Source organism: Zeus faber (genome assembly GCF_960531495.2).
Source record: "Zeus faber genome assembly, chromosome: 22".
Lineage (NCBI taxonomy): Eukaryota > Metazoa > Chordata > Actinopteri > Zeiformes > Zeidae > Zeus > Zeus faber.
This window is the reverse complement of record NC_137209.1, coordinates 3,431,778-3,452,690: the sequence shown is the minus strand read 5'-3', so window position 1 is coordinate 3,452,690 and position 20,913 is coordinate 3,431,778. Positions and strand designations below refer to the sequence as shown.

The window sequence follows — 20,913 nt, the reverse complement described above, 5'->3', positions numbered from 1 at the left end:
TCCCACTCTGTCAAAAACGTCCTGTGTTCATCTTCATATTTCATATCTTCATATTTTCGTTTTGCTGTGCTTTTTCTCCCTGCCATTATGAGAGCGAACTTGACACATTGTTTACTACTGAAATGATCTCACGGTCCGCTTGCGACCGTAGAAATCAGTGTTGTCATATTGGCCCAATCTGGCAACACTGGCTGCAGCTCGCGTGTCGCTCGCGAGTCGCGACACACACACACACACACACACACACACACCCCTCCAGCCTTCACAGTTCTCCATCGGGGATGTCGGATACGCAACGCAATTCACCGGCCGATCCAACTTATATGTTGACTACTAACCATGTCAATAGTGTTGAAAATAAACTTCCAAAGCTTTTAGAATCTTATTTGGTGTTTTATTAGTCCTAATGCCGTGTTAGACGCGTTCCAGTCGCCTGGAATGCGTCTATACGTTGACTTTGTATGGAGGCGCGCCGCCCCGGCGCTTTTGGTGTAAACGCGGCATTAGGACTAATAAAACAGGCGTTAATGGGACATGACTCCTGCTGCTGTCCGCTTTGAGTAAATGAGGAAGTGATCCGCGGTGGAAAACGAGTGATACATCGTAGCGATTTTATAATCATAATAGGGAATGAATGGCTGCGCTTTTTTTTTTTTCTGCGTTTTTGACGCTTGTCATGTGAAAGCCCCTTAAGAGCTGCATGAAACCAGCCAAAGAGCCGCATGAGGCTCGCGAGCCGCGGGTTGGCCAGGCCTGTTCTAGACGATTGATGAGAATGCTGGGGCCAATTGTGTCAAATGCAGTACTCAAATCTAAGTAAATAAGAACTGAGACCTTGTTTGCAGCAGCACTGAATCTAAGATAACTGACTATTTTAGTTAGAGCAGTCTCTGTACTTGATAGTTTAGATTAGATTTAAAACCGGACTAACTTCTCTAGCATACTGTTTTCATTTAAAACGTTGATTGTAGTTGATTAAAAGGTAAAACCGTTTTCATTCTGTTGTTAAAGAATTGTGCAAATTCTTCACATTTGAAGGCAGAAGCCAGGCTAAGAATGTTAGAGGCTGGAGTGGGATTTAATAATCGGTCAGTAGTTGAGAACAGTTTCCGAGGATTGCTGCAATTGTCTGCAATGATCTTTGAAAAGTGGGTTCTTCTCTCGGTACAGACAGCATTGCCATAAGTAGAAATGTGCTCCTTCAAAATGTTACAGTGGATCTCTAGTTTAGTTATTCTCCATGCCTGTTCAGCTACACAATTTCTTAAACTCACGAATAGTGCTATTTATCCATGGTGATATTGCAATAGTGGAATGCTGTCCAATGCGTTACTTAAGTTACTGTTTAAGCCATCAACAATTTTATTTATCGAACAGTGTACATTATAGGGATTAAAGGAGTTTGTAGGTTCAGAAAATCGGAGGTTCAGAAAATCGTTTTGCTGTGGCATCCTAAGAACCGTTTTTGAATTGTAAATTCTCTTTTGTAACTAGATGTATTAAACAGAGCATCAAAGAACACAGAGTTATGATAAGTAATGTCAGAAATATTACTGATTCTTATCCCTTGTGATACTACGAGGTTAAGTACATTAACCAGTCGATAGGTAGCTTCAGTAACGTGTTGTGGTAATCCTAGGCTATCTAAGAGATTCAGAAATCCCATAGTCTTCGAGTCAGTATTATTACTGATATCAAAATTCATATCGCCAGTGAGGGTTATTTGGTAACTAATAAGAGTAATAGACATAAGCTCAGAAAATTCAGGAGGAAATACTGAGGATTACTTAAGCGGTCTGTATAGAGTTAAAATAAGCACATCTGATTCAGCTTTGAGCACAATGGCAAGATATTAAAAAGATGAAGATTTTCCAAAATCAATCTCAGTAAAACAGAACTGATTGGAGAAGATAGCAGCTACCACCCCCCCTTTGTCCCGTCTTACTGATTGAAAGAACTTTTCGTTTATTATAGTTATGATTTTTTTTAAGAGATAAAATCAGAGATAAATATGTATTTAAAAAAACTCTTATTTGTGAGTGATCTTACATTTAAAAGTGCCATTTTGATATTCATGTCTAACTTTCTATGGATCAAGGTTATTACTTAGATGTTAGATAATTTACTGAAATTGCAACCAGCATTAGGCCCAGGCCTACATTTTTTCTGCACAGTAATAATAGATGGAATGAGAGATAAAGGCAAGGCATCAGTGTGGAGCAGTACAGGTATGACAGTGTCAATAGGGAACATAGGCCTAAATCAGTTAAGGGTGTTTGCTCGAGCCAAGAGCGAGGTACTGAATGCCATGTACGGATCAGGATCATTAAAACCACATTCTACAGGTGATATGAGTTCACAGCTCTGATTAAAATCAATTGGCATTGTACACACCATACATCAATTGTTCAGAGCCTTTTGCTTTGTTTAGATTCCACATGAATGTGTTGGGGGGGGGGGTGTAGAGTTTGAGTGTGAGAGTGTGTCTGTAGTGTCTGTGGTGTATGTTGTGTTAAGTAGTGTAAGCGTGTTGCTTTCCTGGAACAGACAGAGCAAGTCATCTTCCAACTTAGAGACTGATCCCTACCGTAAACAAGGGGTGGAAGAAGGAATGGAGATAGAAGTCTGAAGTACAGACAGATATATGTAGAGAGGATTGGGACACCAGTATAAATAAGTATATAATTCTATAATTCGAAACTCATACACCAGAACTAATTTGGACCAATCCTGTGCACCCAAGGGTGGACTCTTCTCCAAAGAGGGGGATTGGTGCCGGTCATAAATGTACAACAGAAACAGAACAGCTGTGCTCTTGTCATCCCACAGGTCATCCAAATGAGTTATTGTATGCAGCTCTTGATGAATAAAGATTGGCTTTCCAGGTTGAGACTGTCTTGGATGCAATGTCATAGATATACCCTGTGCTATATGTCCAGCCTGCTGACAGAAAAAAAAAAAAGCCTTTCTCCTGCCCCGGAGACATCCCAAGGCTCCAAGAACACCCCAAGACAAAGCATTACAGCTGCAGAAGAACCCCTAACCCACAGTGAAGCAAAGAGCACAAAGAGCAACACCCACTCACACCCCAGAGCGCAAACCAGTCCTCCTGGTTTCCGCTAACACTCCTTAGGGCCTTACCTGACCATCGGCCTTGCCAATAGAGGAGTTAAGGATGAAATCGGGGGGTGCAAAAACATCCACCAGTGCAACAGCATCATTCTTCAACTGCAGAGACAGAGGATTGAAAAATACACTGTTGTAGGAGAAGACTGTCAGATGAATTTAGAAAAGAAAATCAGGATGAATTTGCTGTTCTGATTCACACGCACACACACACACACACACACGTACCTGAGAGCAAAGAGTGAGAATGGCTGTCTGGACCAACTCCGCATGCTCTCTTCCATAGAAGTATCCACCTGTCCGCCACAATAGCCAAGAATAGAAATGACTTGCTTGCGAGATGTTAAGTTAAGGAGAATAGTACATTTACAGATAAAGTGTGATTTTTCAAACAAGCAAAATTATTATTATCACTAAAATGAATATCATTATTTTATTGTTCACTGGTTTAAAGATTGTCCCATTAAGTATGTATCTATTATCCAATTAAAACAGTGACTGACCATCAATATCATCACATGTCTGTGCTTTCTTGTGGATATGGTTGACAAGATTTTTCGCGGCCTAAGTACTGTTTCGAACTGAAATTTGCCCAAATCCAATTTATGCCTCGAACGCCCCGATTTGTTGCTGCTCTGCCCAAAATACGAGGGAGCCATTCATGAATAGACTTGAGTGCTTAGTTATCCCAGAATTCAGTTTTGGGAAACCTTACAAGTTTGTTCCTCCTAGAACAAACGTACAGTATGTGCTTTTGGAAAGGGACAGTGTTTCTCAAATAAATAATACAATTTTGTCAAAACGAGACACGAGTGCCCTTTGGCGTTTCTGCACGGCAATGAAACCGCATTCAAGTCATAGAATCGTAACAAATGTTGTATTCTAAAATGTAATTCTAAAAATTCTATAAAATTATTTTGGCCCCCTTCCTTCCACTGAGGCCACCACACAAGCTCAGGCCATTTCCTGGTGTTTCTTAGTATATCAATCCGTGTTACCTACACCACTCTCTAAATGTTTTGATGCTTTCACGACTCTGCACTTTTCAACATTCCCTCCAATATTGAAACGACAACAGGATTTGTTGTACACCACTTTCCTTGGATTACTTTGGTTCAGCTGAATATTTAATTGATATTAACTTGTCTTCACTCTCCATTAAACAAACCAGAGACTGGGGGCTGCTTTATAGTTCTGCCTGAAATAGCCACCATAAGTACACTGTGGGTGTCTTGTTTTTCTGCCGGTTTATTATCCTTTGTTCACTTATGCCGCGTCTCAAATTGCTGTGATCTGGAATTAGCTAGAACCATGAAACTTGGCCAAATAACTGGAAATGACGTGCAAATACTTCCCAAGAAACATTTCTCACATGTTCTTTTCTCAATATACCAACTGGCCAGATGGTGACACGGTAATTAAGGATCAAAAGCACAATTTTGGAAAGGCCACGCCCCTCACACTGTGACTATGATTGATTTGAAACACAAGGGTCCAGCTCAATGTGCTCTCCAAAAAAGCCTCTTGGACCATTAAAGTCCGTAATGATGGATTTTTTGCCAATTTACATCATGTGAAAAACAGTAACGTCACATCTACATTTTGACTGTATCAACACCAAATTTGGTATACAGCATTGCAGCTCTGAGATGCACATTTCTAATAGAAATGTGCAAGATCATCAACCAAAAAAACGTTGGGAAAGGTGGGGCTTAGCAGACAATTGGCCATAACTCATTAACCATTTCCCCAATCATCAGAAATCTTGGTAGATATCTTCAGTCCGTGATTGGGAATAGGTTTAGCAAAACATTTTGAGCCTGACCCATAGGGGGCACGACAAATGCCCACCACCAAATTTGGTGCACACGCTCTGAGGTCAAGGATTAACCAAAATCTGAGCTGCCATATTGATTAGTGCATGTGGGCGTACACATCTTTTTTGGTGGAGGGTGGCCAGGTTTTTGGACCGAGCTTTCTCATTTCTAATAGAAATGTGTATCTCAATCCCACTGTGCTGTATACCAAATTTGGTGTTGATATAGTCAAAATCCAAATATCTTTTTCAGTTTATGTAAATTAGCAAAAAAACGTCAGAACTTTGAGTGCGTGTAACCCAGGTTAAATAATGGGTCACTCTGCTATAGTTTATAGTTATCCACCTATTAAAAATCACTCCATATCAACTTCCATATGGAAGTTTGAGTGTGCATATGGAAATAGGACATGAGAAGTTTATGAAAACTTTAATGCTCAAGACATCTATGGCTGTTTGACCAAAACAGGTCAGGTTTTATGCTGGAGCAAATAAATGGATGGCGAGGTAAAGGAAGGAACCCTTGTTGATGAAAAGACTCACCCAATTAACTGTAGGCAGGCCTCAAGCCTGGCTCCTCCAGGCTCATTTCCTTCTGCACAATATGTGACCCACCACAGCAAAACCGCTATCTTGCGCATTTCAAAAATCGCCAGAAGCACCCAAATAAGTTGAAAAAAACATTCTTGAAGGAAAATGTCATTTTTCCAGATTCATGTTTCATTATTATTTTTTTTTAATTCTCAACGTATTTTCAAAACCGAGTTTGATTTATAAATAGTAGAAAAATGTTAAACCGTGGAGTTAAATATTCCCGTTAGACTACAGAGGGAAACGCAGTTCACTTACCGAGTGAACAGCGCTGAACGACGCAGATCGATCGTTTAAAGCGACCGTCAAGGTGAAGATCATCCATATTCCATGTGATGTGAAGTCACAATGTGAAACTGTTTTGATAGAGTTGAGCCTTTAAATATTACGTGTTTTATACACACACGGAGACAACGTTGTGGAGGGGGCGTGTCACTGACGTCACCGTCACTTCCGTCAACAAGACGGAATCTGATATTACTCTGGACATGGAGAACATTTTAAACAGCGGATTTCAACCTGAATGTGACTATGAAACTGAATATTTTCAAGAACCACTAAATTCCACTTTTATAAAACATGAATATTCTTACTGTTAAATAAAAGCTTTTCTCAAAACAAAAATACGTTCAACGTTCCCTCAAAACACAAGAACAAAGCAGTGATTGGCCCATATGTTAAGTAGCCATGTGGCTTTGGCTCCCCTATTTGCATTCTGTGAGCTAGGTGAATGAAGCCAACTCTCGGCGAAACTTTTAAGGTGATTATCTCAGAAACACGGTTTGCCACTGCCTTGTCATTAACAAGTCATAGCTTTAAAAATATTTGCTTGATCTGCACAAGTGACACCTTGTTTGGAAGCTCTCCTCTTTCAAATGATGCAAAAAAGTCAAAAGGTGCCAAATGACCCTAAAGTATGCGGTGGGTCACATATTCACTTTACAGTGAGCTAAGAACTTGTATGGGACTGTGCAATTACTGACATTACTGACAATTACTAAAACCAACTTTTGCACTTTAAAATAATGAATTCAACTTTAATGGGACTGCCACTCTGGAAACAAATGTCTGCGCTGTGATCACTTTTAAGTGACTTACACTATAGTCACGTAAAACACTAAGTGTATTGAACTGAAGAATTGAATGGGATTGTGCAATTATGGTAATGTCGGTATTGATGGATTTATCTAACCGAAATCACTGATTGAGAGGAATTTGAATATATCAATTGATGGACTGATTGAGTATTGGGTGCTGTGATATTTTACAAGTGTACCTTCAAGAGAATTGTTATAACTGATAGAAGCTGAACATACAATATACCTTAGCTTGTAATACCACAACCTTCCTGTTTTGAGAAGCCTTATTCCTTATATTTTCTTTGTTAGTTTTTTTTCCCCTTGATTTATTTGAATTTTTTTTGTTCTGTCCCTGAATATGCAATACAACCGTTAAACACCGTTATGTGTGCTTCATTTATTTTCAACTAGCTCCATAGTCTAACCTGCACTAGTCCCAACTCCAAACCCGCCAGTTGCTGCTCACCGCTTTAATTTTGGCCGATTGAGCTGCTTCCTTCTGTTGGGCGCAAACAGGTTTGAACCTGTGAATTGCTGCTTGCGGCTATATTTCTAATTATATTTAGTTATAATTTGTGGTGTGAAATATCTGCACACATCGGATGTGACAGCATGTTCCGTTTTTATTACGTCTGTGCTAAAATAGGCTCGACACTGCCCTCTCGCATTTCAGTGGGCTACGTGCGTAATCACCAACGCAGAACCATAAACCAAGCACCGGCATAGACACCAACGCCATACCATCAGCAGCTATTCAACGCCGAACTATAAAGCAGCCTTTAGTTGTTGGTTGTCTGTTAGCCATTTCGCCACATGATCTCTGCTTGGTTACTCTTCCGCAGAACCCTCACCTCCCTTCCCACCCCAGGGCCAGGGGCCTGGGGCTAACAGGGGGCATAGAAGACACAATTTTTTGGTTTCTGTAAATTGTGGCACTTCCTCATGCCAACCTATTGTTGTTTGCCCCACTGGACTAAATTTAAACACTGAAACTGAAGCAGATAGTTGGCATGGTTTCGGCAAGGTTGATGTAGTGTGATGTGATCTCATGTCATGTCAGGTGATAGAACTTACCCTGATAGAGTGTTGTCATGTGGTTGCTGAGGGTCCAGAGTCCATAGAGGGCGCAGAGCTTCTTCAGGACCGCTCTGAGTCCAACTGGTACCCCTGGACTGTGGGTGAAGTCATGGAAGTGTTGGAGGACAGTGTGCTCGATGTAGGCAATGGACAAGGAACGGCAGTTATACACCTGAGCGAGAGAGAGAGAGAGAGAGAGAGAGAGAGAGATTGCTTGTTTCAGGTACTGTCACAAAATCTCAATTGGATTGAAGCCAGGACACTTGGCAACTCCTTTGATTTTGTTTTTTTTCAGCCATTCAGATGTGGACTAGCTTTTGTGTTCAAACTAATAACTAGGATAACTTTCGTAACTATCTCATTAAACAAATGAAATAATAATTGGAATCTGTTTACTCAAGTTCCCTTTGTAATAAAGGTATATTTGAGGTAAGCAGGAAGTGGGGAAATACTTTTTACTGCACTATGCGATAGTATCAAGTTCTCAGAAAAGTGAGTGCACTTTGCTGTCAGTAGGAATGTCCTGGTAAGTGAGTCATACGTCCCAATTTAAGATTTTACGATTATTAAGGGTTCGGGTTAGGGTAGTCTCACAAATCAATTCGTGTAAATGGGGCATTTCACTTTCTTTCGTTTCCTATATGTTTCGACCAATCATGGTGCTGGGGTCGGGGCTCTGTTAGCATGCTTTACCTGGAATGAGTTCCTACTGGAAACAACCTAACCAGCGAAACCATAACAATAACATGCTCATCGAAATGTGACACGACTTTCCGTCAATTGCCGGGGACTTAAAACACTTTTAGAATAGGGCCGCTGGGATCCAAGATTTACTCCTTGTCTAATACCGAACACAAACTCAGTCAACACTGATAAATCAACCTTTTCCTGTAGCCATTGGGAAGACAAGTTAAAACACCCTGTCCGGACACCAATTTTCTTTGACAAAAGTTTCTGTAAAAGGTGAACACCGTGTTGATTAGCCACTGCAGAAATACAATGCAGATGAGAAATACAATTCTCATCTGTAAGCTCCAGCTTGTCACTCGCAAAGGAGTTTCTTTTCGGTACTATAGCCCCACAGGGCGGGAAACCTTTCCACTGCAAACTTGCAAGGGCTTCCTTCCAGAAGGATCTGAGATGAGGGGTAGGGAAGGTTTAGATCGGGTGCTTGATGTAAGGTGAAGGTGGATCTTCTTTTGATGCCATTGGATGAACTGTATCTCTGAAAACAATGCCCTATCCCCACAAAACTGAAATGCAAAAGCAGGTAACTGTGAATTGCTTCAGGGTGAGCTGAACAGTGTTTTTAACTTTGGGGGCAGATCAAAACTTAGCTAAGATTGGCTGCTTAGAATTCTTTTTTTTACCCAGACTTAGGCTTACAGATGCTGAGGCACAACGGTTGTCATAAGACTGCACATACAACCATATTGTTGGTGTTAAGCCACTGCCATTTGGCCTCACACGTCAGCCAGTTACACTAACAACAGTTAGAATGCGAGAGAAGTTTTCAAAAGGGCACACACAACATATTCATGTTCATTCACATTCATAACATTTTCATACACAAGGTTGATAACCATAGAGAGACATGTTAGCTTCTGAAATTGTTATGGTTTCGATAACAATGTTTTTTCCAGTGTGATCAATAGTCAAAAAGTAATCTAAACATCCCCATCTACGAGTCTGTGTCATTTCTGAGTCTGCGTTTGTATTTGATTTACCTGGCTTTCATTGTGTACTTCAAAGTCGTCCTTTCCAGAAGCCTTCATCTTGGCCAATGTCTTCCGGCTCTTATCCAGGAGGAAGCACACCAGCCACTTAAAGGCCGCCAATGGCACTAACAGAGAAAAAGACGTAGATGAAAATTTGGTTGGGACAGAATAGAAAGATGCTAACAGGCACATGGCTGGCTGTTGCCCCTCTATGGAAAACTGCTAGTTATGTCTTCTGTAAAGTGGGTACAGCAAAGAGGAGGCAAAATGAAGGTTCAGGGGGAAAAAAAAGTCAGTTTATTTCTCTTACAGGTATTCCAACTATCAAAATGAAGCAAACTCAAAATTGAAGGACTTCACCTTTAGTAGAGATTAGTAATAATAAAACTAAGGGGTTGGTGTCTCTTTCTCCAACAAAAACTCAAAACAGTTCTCCCTTTCCCTGCTCTTGGAGTCCAGTATAGGGAATCAATGTTGTTTTGTAGTTGCACAACTAGCAGGAGGAGAATGTGCCATCCCTCTATGGACCTTCTTGTGACATCGCAACATACTGTTAATGGAGTTATATATTCAAGATTCAAGATTTTTGATATACTGATTCAAGATATCAAGATTCAAGATATACTGTACACACACACACACACACACACACACACACACACACACACACACACACACACACACACACACACACACACACACACACACACACACACACACACACACACACACTCGCTCAATCTCAAAGAGGCAGAATTACATCTGGATGATCATGTCCCTTTTTGCAAAGTACCATTTTCGCAAAAAGCCTAAATTTTGGAACTTTTGTTGCCAAGATCAGTCATTGTCAAAAATGTACGTTTATGAGGGCTAATTTAGGCAGGGGAGCAGCTGTGTTTGAAGGGCTTTCAGGGCCTAAAGCGGGAAGCACTAGAGATGTTAGAATCAGGAGTAATGACAAACATACGATGATGCGGTGGCTGGAGGGGAGAAAATGTTCTCCATAGCTGAAAAGAGACGCACACTAATGGAAAATTTGATAATTATTTACCATCACATTATTTAATCTAGTTAACAACTGTTTACAAACAGACAGAAATGCTCTCGATAAGCAGGTTGGTGACTATATGATCAAATGTAGTGCATTTACCAAATACGGTTTATGCTTCAAGGCGGGAAACAGGGAACACATGGGGGACAAACGGGGCAGCTTAAATATTTGTGTCTCACCATAGCAAAAGCCACCACCTCGCGCATTTCTAAAATCGCCAGGAGCAGCCAAATAAGTTGAAAAAACCTTTCTTGAAGGAAAATTAGATTTTTCCAGATTCGTTTTGCTTTGTGTTTTTTTATCTCTCAACATATTTTCAAAACAGAGTTTGATTTATAAATAGTACATTACATTACATTGACATTTTGTCATTTATCAGACGCTTTTATCCAAAGCGACTTACAAGGGAGAATAACATTCAAGCTACATTGCAACAGAAACATTAGTGTAACAATAAATAAATACTGCTAAGTAGTGCTAAGTAATTGTAAGTTAGGAGAGGAGGTGCTCTCTGAAGAGCTGGGTCTTCAAGTGCTTCTTAAAGACAGAGAGGGAGGTCCCTGCTCTGGTGGTTTTTGGCAGTTCGTTCCACCAACGTGGAACTACAATTGAGAATAGCCTGGATTGCCGTGGCTGTATGGCCGGCAGAGCCAGGCGATGCTCATTTGACGAACGCAGCATCGGGGGGTAACGTGCTCTTACAAGAGCATTTAAGTAAATGGGAGCATTCCCAGCAATCACTCTATAGGCAAGCATCACAGACTGGAACTTGATGCGAGCGGCTACAGGTAACCAGTGGAGCTCGATAAGCAGCGGAGTAACGTGCTTTTACAAGAGCATTTAAGTAAATGGGAGCATTCCCAGCAATCACTCTGTAGGCCAGCATAAGAGACTTGAACTTGATGCGAGCGGCTACAGGTAACCAGTGGAGCTCGATGAGCAGCGGAGTAACATGTGCCCTCTTTGGCTGGTTGAACACCAGTCGCGCCGCCGCATTCTGTATCATCTGTAGATGACGTGATGAAGTCCGTTGAGGTTGGTGACACTCATAATATTGATAGACTCTACATTTTGTTGTGTTGTCCGTACTTTTAAACTCCAAAATAATTCCACTTTTATAAAACATGTGTATTCTTACTGTAAAATACAAGCATTTTTTAAAAGCAAAATTAGTTGGGTGTCGTTGAGCTGTTTTTGATTGGCCCATTGAGCGGTATGTTAATTAGCCATGAGGCTTTGTTTGTCCGCCAACCCCATTTGCATTCTGGGAGCTGGCTGAATGAACCTGGTGTGGGTAAAACTTTGGAGGTGATTATCTCAGAAACACAGTTTGCCACACCCTTGTCATTAACGTCATAGTCATAGCTTTAAAAATATTTGCTTGATTTGCACAAGTGACACCTTGTTTGGAAGCTCTGATTCTCCACTTTCAAAGGATGCAATATATATATATATATATATATATATATATATATATATATATATATATATATATGTGTATACACACACACACACACACACACACAAACACACACACATACATACATACATATACAGTATATACACATACAATCAGGGAATCAGTTCTGGGGGAGGGTTCAAAAAGGTTGTATACACTGAGTTGTTATTAGGCAGATAAGCCAAAAAAAAACCAAATCATTACATCGCTGTGTATGTGGAATATTGCAGTGCGCCTTACCAGCCGAGTCCTGAAACTCATCGATGGTGACCGCCGTGAGTCTGTTCTTCATGATCCTGTCGTAATCGTCCAAGAAATTCACAGACTGCATCGGAGACCTGATGGGAACTCCATCTACAACCGGAGATGCACAATTTCTTATGGAGACCCCACTGAGGTGGATGCATTACATCCATAGATACATCCAAAAAACATCTGGATACAATAATGAAAGAATAAAATGTTTTCTTTCGCAAATACATTTAATGTATTTGCGTGTTGTCTGTTAAACACCACTGGGCGCAGTGACTATCAGCTGTGCGCCACCTGTGAAACTCAACGCATTGTTCTATTTCAGATAGGCTCTGCCCTCTAGCTTTGTCCTTCTTTGCTTCTGCAGCACATGTGCTCGCCCTGCCATTTTATTTTTATTTTTTTCCCCCAGCAGGTCACAGCCTACCAGTTGTGACCTGCTGCTATAAATATAGCAGCAGGTATATAAAGGGCCCTGTGCCAGCAGTTATCCTCCCCATTTTCCTCAGTGACCATTCGCTAAATAACGAAGCTAAGAAGTACCCGAAGATTAGCTTTCAACCATGAGCGGCCCTTTTCATGGCCAGGCTTCCCTTGGGTGGAGGGATAGTTGTCCAGCATACATGCCACCAGGAGACCAGCACATCCGCTGCTGCGAGTGCCTGGGCTCCCTCCACGCCAAACAGGGAGCCGGAGATCCGGCGGTCTACACATCGTGCGCAGCCTTGCCGCAGGGTCAACGAGACCACCGTCTCACTCACTTGTACTTCAATGACAGCGTTCCACAGGAGGAGGCTCTTGCCTTGTACTGAGCAGGGGATGAGGAGCCGGAGCAGGATCTGCTCCGCCCTTCTGTTCATCCTCCACGAGGTGAAACCCCCACCGGCTCATCCATCATAACCCAGATGGAGTACACCATGGATGAGTATGAGAAGGTGGGTTCACCCAGAGCCTCTGTAATCTCCCTGGCGTTGGAGGTCAGTGTGGCCCCGCTTTAACTGCTCCGCGACAACTCCACAGGCTCATTCGCTCATCAGCAGTGAGGAAGAGCATCCCCTTCAAGCCACCGGGGGTCTTCACAGCAGTCAATGATTCTGCTGTGCGGCTTACTGCTTGCCTTGTGACTTTACTGCCTCTTCCTTTACAGAAAAAGGAAGTGGCGATGTGATAAATAGAGGTACTTGGGCCAGTTCTCCAAGTTGGCTTCCCCGCTAGACCCAAACGGGGCTACCCACTCCTGCGACATCAACAGCCCCCGCGCGTTTCTATGCTGATTCCCACGGGGAGGGCTTCTAGCGCTTGAGATCCTGACGGTATAGACAGATGAGAAACTCAGGAAGTTGGAAAACTAGGCAGGTCTCGCAAACAGAATCTCTGCTGATAAGCATGCCCTCCCACCCTTCCGTCTGAGTGAGATAAGGAACCGTGTGATGGACTATCAACGCTGTTCTCCCACGCTTTTAGGCAGGACAGGCACATTACCTGTCTGCGGCCGTGAGGGCTAAGGAGAGTTACGAGGACTTTATGGGAAACGCTGGCAGCATCCACCCTCTCCCTATACTACCCGAGTGGTGTCTCAGGTGCTCAAACCGCTATGGCTAGACAGAACACTGAGACGGGATCAGACAGATGGTGTTGTCAAATACCATGGCAGCGTCTGCCTTATCAGTGGAGATTGCACCACCAGTAAGAAAGGGGGCAATATCAGTTGTTCCGCCAGTAAACAGTCAGACCGGCATTTATTTCCAATACTTCTTGGTTCCCAAAAAGACCTGGATTTACGAGCTCTCAACAAACTGATTGTGAAGAGACTGTTCCGCATGCCGACAACAGTGTCTGCTGCGTAACATCATGCCAGGGGATTGGTTTACTTCAGTCGATCTCAAGGATGCGTATTTTCAAATACCCATCCTACCGGCACACAAGTGGTTTCTTTGCTTTGCCATTATGGGAATAACCTACGAGTACCAGCTGATACCGTTCAGTTGTTCCCTAGCCCCATGCACCTTTTCGAAGTGGGTGGATACGGCACTGAATGGACTTCGAAGGAGAGGTATGATAATATTGTTCTATCTAGAAGATATTCTTGTGCTGTCTCTCACTCCATGAGAGCCACACTATCAACCCCTCGTCAAAACGCTATAGTGGTAACAGTTGAACACTGCCGCCCTCTGCAGGTAGTGATCATTATTCGTCTATTAGGGTTCATGTCAGCAGCACACACATCCAGAGATGGTTAATTTGCTGCAATAGCTATATTGCACCAGACAGCCTAGAAAAGCATTAAATAGTTCAGAAAAAAAACAAAAGGGATTTGGGACCCACCGTGCTCCTTGGCCTGAAAAAGAGACAGTAGGTATTTGCTGGTCTGCTGCAGTAGCACATTGTTGTCCCCCTCATACGTACAGTTGGGGTCATTATCATCTCGGAGGTCGCCCAAGCGGTTCACTGAAAAAGGAGATAAAACCAGAAAATCAACCCACGTAAGCAATGACAGCGAGTGAGTCTCCACGCCATCTGGATTGTTGAAGTAGTGTGTGCCAAAAACAAGACTGCAACCGGTTTCACGAGTCTAAATGTACAAAATACATCCAAAATGGACACAGCGGCAAAGGTTCAATGACAGGAAGTTCTGCCCCTTTGGGGCTATGCTCCGATTGGTTTACATTCAACCTCGCATAGCAAACTATTGAAATTCATCACGGTCACTCACTTCAGCCCATGAGCAGCACAGCCTATATCAACCCTAGAAGTGCCCCCCTTTGTCCTCTTTTCCAATTCAGCAGCGACTGATACATGAGTACTCTCCTTCTAATTACAGTTCAAGTTCAAGATAACGTCACAGAGTAGATTTTTAGTCAGCGTCTTGAAGGTTTCTCTTCTACCGAGTAGAACCACCTGCTTATGCATGGGGCTGACAGTAGTGGGCGACGCCCACGACAAATGCCTCATCTGTCTGGGAGCCGAGCATGCTGCCTCCGGCATGACGTCTTCTGTTCCGTCTTGGCTGTCGAGCTGGTCTGTCGGAGTGAATTCTTCATGGATCTCGTGCCGACGTGCTAGGCTACTGTAGAGATGATGGCGTCACCGTCACCACCCAACGCCACCGAGGGGAAGGACGTCCCCACCTCTCTTCGGGCATTGGCTGCAAGCAGTTCAACGAGGACCAGGCCTCTGTCGCACCAGCACGTGATTGAGGTGCACCCAGGTGCTCACCCAGATGCAAGCCATTCTGGCTGTTTCCTCCTCTCGGACTGACAGCGAGTGTGTGTTAAAAAAACACTGTTATTTGTTTCCAATCCAGTTGTTTAGGAGTATTCTTCAAATGATGGTCAGGTCTCTTCCCTCTCTGCTTTTCCTCAGCGTGCTGACACGAGGGGCTCTGGCACAGATTGTGTGCGGTAGCCCTAGAGTTGTCCGTCCGTGACGCCGGGGAGTAACTGAGTAACTGACACCTCTCGCCAACAGCGCCTGGGGCACACAACAAAGCGAGTGACTCCAGACTCTCTCCCACACACACGGTGAGCTCTGAGTCCTCTGATCCATGCCCTTAAAAGCATGCATTAAGGCAAGTCGCTTCACACCCCCACCCGCCTCCATGGAGGAAGCATGGAGCCTTTCCTTCATGAAATAAATAAATATTGGGCCTCTAGGCCAACGAGAAAAAAATAAAATAAAATTAACACCAAAAATGACGCCAAATATCGATTTATTAACCGGTACCAGCTGAGCTTGACAGCAAGTTAACACACATACCCACAACTTTTGACGTCATGTGAGTGCCACCGCTATCAGTGACTTGAAATTACTATTATCTTTAAATTTAAGAATTTTCTAAATAATGACAAATCTTCACTTTGGGTAGGTGAAAACAGACTTCAGGAACAGGCTGCAAGGAGAGCACTTGGGGGCCTGCATGAAGATTTTAATAAATGGGCCTCCTCCTTATTTTTGTGCAATAAATGAAACTTATTAAGTCATTATCTCCTTGTGATCCCTTGGCAGACCGCCTGCTGCGCCATCTGACTGAAGCTGACCGCGTCAATATGCCATCCTGCATGCCTCGTCTGTTTAGGGTTTTTTCGGTGCGTACCTCCAGGCCTGAAAAAACCCCCAGGGGAAACACTGTCTATCATCCTTCACTTCGCTTGCACAAGGAGGTGAATGTAACTGAAGGCTGCTTGCACACAGTACCTCACCGGGTGCGCGTGCCGTGCCCTCGTGGGACTCCCACAGCTGCATGAGGGCAGCGCCCCTCACGGGACACACTGCCCCTCAGTTGGCAGAACACAACAAGCACCTGAACCCCTGGTCCACCGACGAGACCAGGGTCCGGGTGCATGGCTATGCGTGCCATGTCTATGGCTGCATCGCACTCCACGGAGATGCACACGTTCCTGGGAGCACACAATAATCCCTTTTATGACGGGGCCCCCTTGGGTTGTGTCCCTGCAGTCAGGCTTCGACCAGCGGCGGAGTGCTTTGCCAATATGCCCCGGCTGTGTTCTGCAGAGGACACTGCGAGGGGGTTACGTGCTGCAATTTCGTCCAACCCCGACGTTGTGTGGACAATGATGATGTCACCGGAGAAGGCTGCAGCTCTGAGCGCAGAGATAGCAGTTCCACTCAGCAAGGGAGCCGTGAGAGTGGTGCCCACGGAGCTTCGGAACAGGGGGTTCTATTCAAACTACTTCCACCTCCTACGCACACTGAATTGCCACATAACAACTCATCCATTTTGCATGCTCACCGTGAAAGTGCTGCTGCAGGCGATCCAAGGGGGTAATTACTCTTCAAGCATCGACGTGAACGACCCCTTCTTCCACATCTCGACAGCGCCGAAACACAAAAGGTTTCTCCATTTCTATATAATACCCTACAAGTACACCAGGGTACCGTTCAGCTACAAGCTCGCTCCCTGCGTTTTCCTGCTGTGTCGAGGCAGCACTTTTGCCACTGTGTCGTCAAGGGGTCCGAATTCTGATATATCTGGACGACATCCTGATCCTGGCTCCCTCTGTGGCACTAGCAGTCGCTCGCGGTCAAGCTTGTGATCGAACACCTCACAGACTTGGGGTTCCCGATAAACTGGGAGAAGAGCACTCCCACACCCAGTCAGCAGGTGGTCTATCTGGGTCTACAGTTAGACACCATGCAGATGAGGGCCCGGTTGTCCAAACAACGGAGCGTGGACTTTATTTCCGTCCTCGGACTTGTCCGGTTGGGCCAAAGACAGCACTGACCATCATGAAACTGTTTGGGCTGCTGGCAGTCTTGCTGAATTGGTTTTAGAGGACAAAGGTGCTTTATATAGGCTATGCTGCTCCATCCTGATTGGCTGATGCAAGTGCACATGATGAATTTCAGTAGTTCCACTATGCAGGATTGGATATATACCACCACCATACCCCTCAAGGGCTATGCCTCCTTCATAGAACTGGAGTTACATAGCTTCAGTAACTCTATAGAGTGTCGCCATCAACCCGCAAATGGCTGAAAGTTACGGTGCAGCGTGTCTAAGGAGTTTTTTTACTCACACAAAATAGTATGTATTATGTAAGAGAATGTATGTAGAATGTTATTTGTAGTATACCATTCTGGACACAGCGTAAGTCTTAAAAGGCAGCTGCAGTCTGGCTGCTTTTTTTTGCTAGAGTGGAGCGCTTTCAAAAGTTATTGTAGAAAAGTGTGCATGAAAGTATATATATATACTGTATATATATGCGTGTCCGTGCGTGCATGCGTGCGTGTGTGTAAGAGAGAGAGAAAGTGAGGCTTACTGGAAAGGTATCCGTGTCCACCGCATGCCTCTCTGCACTCTTGAATCCCCTTCTGAGCGGTCCAGGATCCCAGAGGCTTTATAGCGCAGGACACTGCGTGGATCTCACGCCCCAGCTCCGCCTGGACACAGGAAACACTTTCAACCCAATTCATTTCCATGGACGAATGGAGTCTGCTCCCATTTGACGACCTCAACCATCATGCTGGCGAGGAAACAGGCTTTTTTTTTAATGAAAAGTACAAGTTGTTCTACGGTTCACAGTGTAAGTGGGACTATGAAGCCCCCACAGCCATCTTGGTTTTGTCTTCTCAACCTTTGGCTTACTCACGTGGCTCTGGTCCTTGTTCTTCATCATCTGTCCACTCGAGAATTCCCCAAATTTTGTGAAGGAGAATTTGAAGTAGCTATTTATGGCATACACTGCCGCAAGATAGGGGAGTAGCCGCCATTGCTGTAAACACACACACACACACACACACACACACACACACACACACACACAGAATTAACCCATGTCTATCTAGCTGCTTTCCTTTTTAAAGGGATAGGGAAATGTTTCACCCAACATAGAATGTTTATGTTCCCCGCCGCAATACCTCTAATTACTCACAATGCCACTCATTTTCAGCGGTAGCTTCTATAATCATAGATCATTTACCCACTCTCCAGCGACTTTCATTGCTTTCCTGGCTAAATAAGTAGCAAATTGAAATGTACAACACAAGTGCCTTGTTTAGCTATAATCTTGTAAATCAACTATTGTACACTGTTGGATTTGCATGTGTGTATTATTGCATTGCATTATGTACTGTATTGTATCATATTCGATTGTGACTGTATGTCTTGTTTGCACTCCCTGTCCAGGGACTACAGATGCAAATTTGCTTGAAATAAAAAGTGCTCAATAAAACGACTAGTTAAGGCTATAAATTATCGATAAACAGAGTATTGTTCTAGGCTAGCTAGCTAAAAGCTAGTTCATTGTTGAGGTAAGCGATATATATGGACTTTACTTAAGTCATAGCCTACAGTGTACCAAGCCCCTTTTTTTTTTAATATACTTGCATGCAATGTTTCAACCTACTCCACTGTTCAAAGTCAGTGGCAGATTATGGATTTATATTAATTACTGTAGTTCCTAAAATATAATCCATTAGTCAAATAAAAACCGGGCCTCAAATAACCGCTAGGGGCGTGGTCTACATGATCAAATAAAAGCCTGCCTCAAATAAAGACCGGGGCAAAAACTGAATGGAGCTGCAGTGCTGTTCCAGTGCGGTGCTCTACTCCCAAACAAAGCAAATAAAAACAGTGTGTTTTTATTGTAGATTTACATCATTCCCTACTGATGCATAGCAGATCGCAGATCGCTTCATGGGGCAAAAGCCCCGCTCTGAGTGCGCTCGCTCTCCACTGTTCCAAGCAGGAAGTGGTGTGTTTAAGGCGAACTTGGAAAACAATTTCCCCAGTCAGCTAGTGCCACATTAAGGTAGCTACATGCTCTCTCTTTTTTCAACATACGTGTGTTTGCATGGCATGCCACCCAGACAGAAAATGTATTTGAAATTCATACAAAAATATAAATCAACAGACTTGTTAAACGGAGGGAATTCGATTTTTTTTAAAGCCTACCTTTAATATAAACCTGCTTCAAATAAAGGCCTTGTACCCTCTGCAGAAGAGGTAAATAAAGGCCCCAGTCACTACTTGAGGAAATAAGGTATATGGGACTTTTGAGATACACTGCTGTTTACAGACATCTCTAGGTGAATGCTTCTTCTGTTCTCTCCTTATACCCCTTCCTTGCTCACAAGAAAGACAGACTTGCACTTTGAACTATTCCTTGCAGTCAATTATTGTCATCTGAAGTTAATATGAATTGAGGTGAAAGACACACACACATCTAAATATTATTTGAAACTTTCCAAATTGCTTTAAACAAAATCCAGTTTTAAAAGCATTCCAGATTTCATCCATTTTTCTTCAATACTGAATAAAAAAAAATAAAGCTACAAGTCCGCAGTAGTTAGTCGAGTACCCCCTAAGGCAACTGCTCATCTACAGTGTGCTGGAAAGATTGTGAACCCTCTAGAATTCTCTGAATTGCTTCATACATTTGACAATAACCTGGGATCAGATTTTCATAAACTCCAAAAACACAAAAAAACATTATAAAATATAGCTCATTTAGATCTTATGGTGCAAGCTGTGAGGGAAGTTCCAAAGGGTTAGTCCTAAAGGGTTCCAAGAATTGAGATGACTGGTCAAAGGATTAGAGTGATCACCACAATACTGCCACATGCTGGATAAATATTAAAGGTGTCCACAGACATGTAATATTTACACTAACAGTCAGTCACTAAACAGTCACTAACACATAGTAGTCTTAACATGTTACCCTCGTGTCATGATTATTGCCTTAACCCAACTTGAGTTATAAGCCATCATGTGATTGGCCATACGTAAATATGCCCAGGTATTTAACGATAACAACTAAACCGCATATTTCGACTTATAATAGTCTATAAAGCATGTACAGCAAGTTTCGTGAAATTCCACTAATCACATTTGTTTTACCTGTGCTGTCAGCATGCTGGGCATACAACACAGGGTATTTGAATGCCATTTGCATCCAGGACAGAGTTAGTCTGCAAGTGGAGTTCAAGTTCTCAACCTGCAATGCAACTCTTTATTAATTCTTAAATCATCGAGAACTGCTGCAATAACTCTGTCCTGTGGATGCCCTGTAGAATGACAAGAGCACAGTTTTGGTAATGGAGAGCCACCACCAACCCCCCTCTTTGGGGGGGGTTGGTGGTGGTTGGGGGTTGGTAGATCATGTTTGGGTTTATAAACAACTGATCACTACTCCAAGAGGGGGAGAATCACCACGGTGAGACAAATAAACATAGAAACAAACAACATTTACACAAAAACATGAACATTTGACAACAACATGTAT

At 43.1% G+C, this 20,913-nt stretch overlaps 1 protein-coding gene across 1 annotated transcript in view; it reads right to left on the bottom strand.

Annotated features, from left to right (window-relative positions):
* The window catches only part of LOC307247056 (peroxisomal acyl-coenzyme A oxidase 3-like), a 60,130-nt gene that overhangs the window by 11,760 nt on the left and 27,457 nt on the right, over nucleotides 1-20,913 (bottom strand). The window contains exons 10-17 of the mRNA XM_080023123.1: nucleotides 18,280-18,402; nucleotides 17,950-18,070; nucleotides 14,495-14,617; nucleotides 12,158-12,271; nucleotides 9,417-9,532; nucleotides 7,687-7,861; nucleotides 3,355-3,422; nucleotides 3,142-3,228 (exon numbers count right to left, since the gene is read on the bottom strand). Of these exons, the coding sequence (XP_079879249.1) occupies nucleotides 3,142-3,228; nucleotides 3,355-3,422; nucleotides 7,687-7,861; nucleotides 9,417-9,532; nucleotides 12,158-12,271; nucleotides 14,495-14,617; nucleotides 17,950-18,070; nucleotides 18,280-18,402 (927 nt within the window). The remainder of the gene's footprint in view (nucleotides 1-3,141; nucleotides 3,229-3,354; nucleotides 3,423-7,686; nucleotides 7,862-9,416; nucleotides 9,533-12,157; nucleotides 12,272-14,494; nucleotides 14,618-17,949; nucleotides 18,071-18,279; nucleotides 18,403-20,913) is intronic.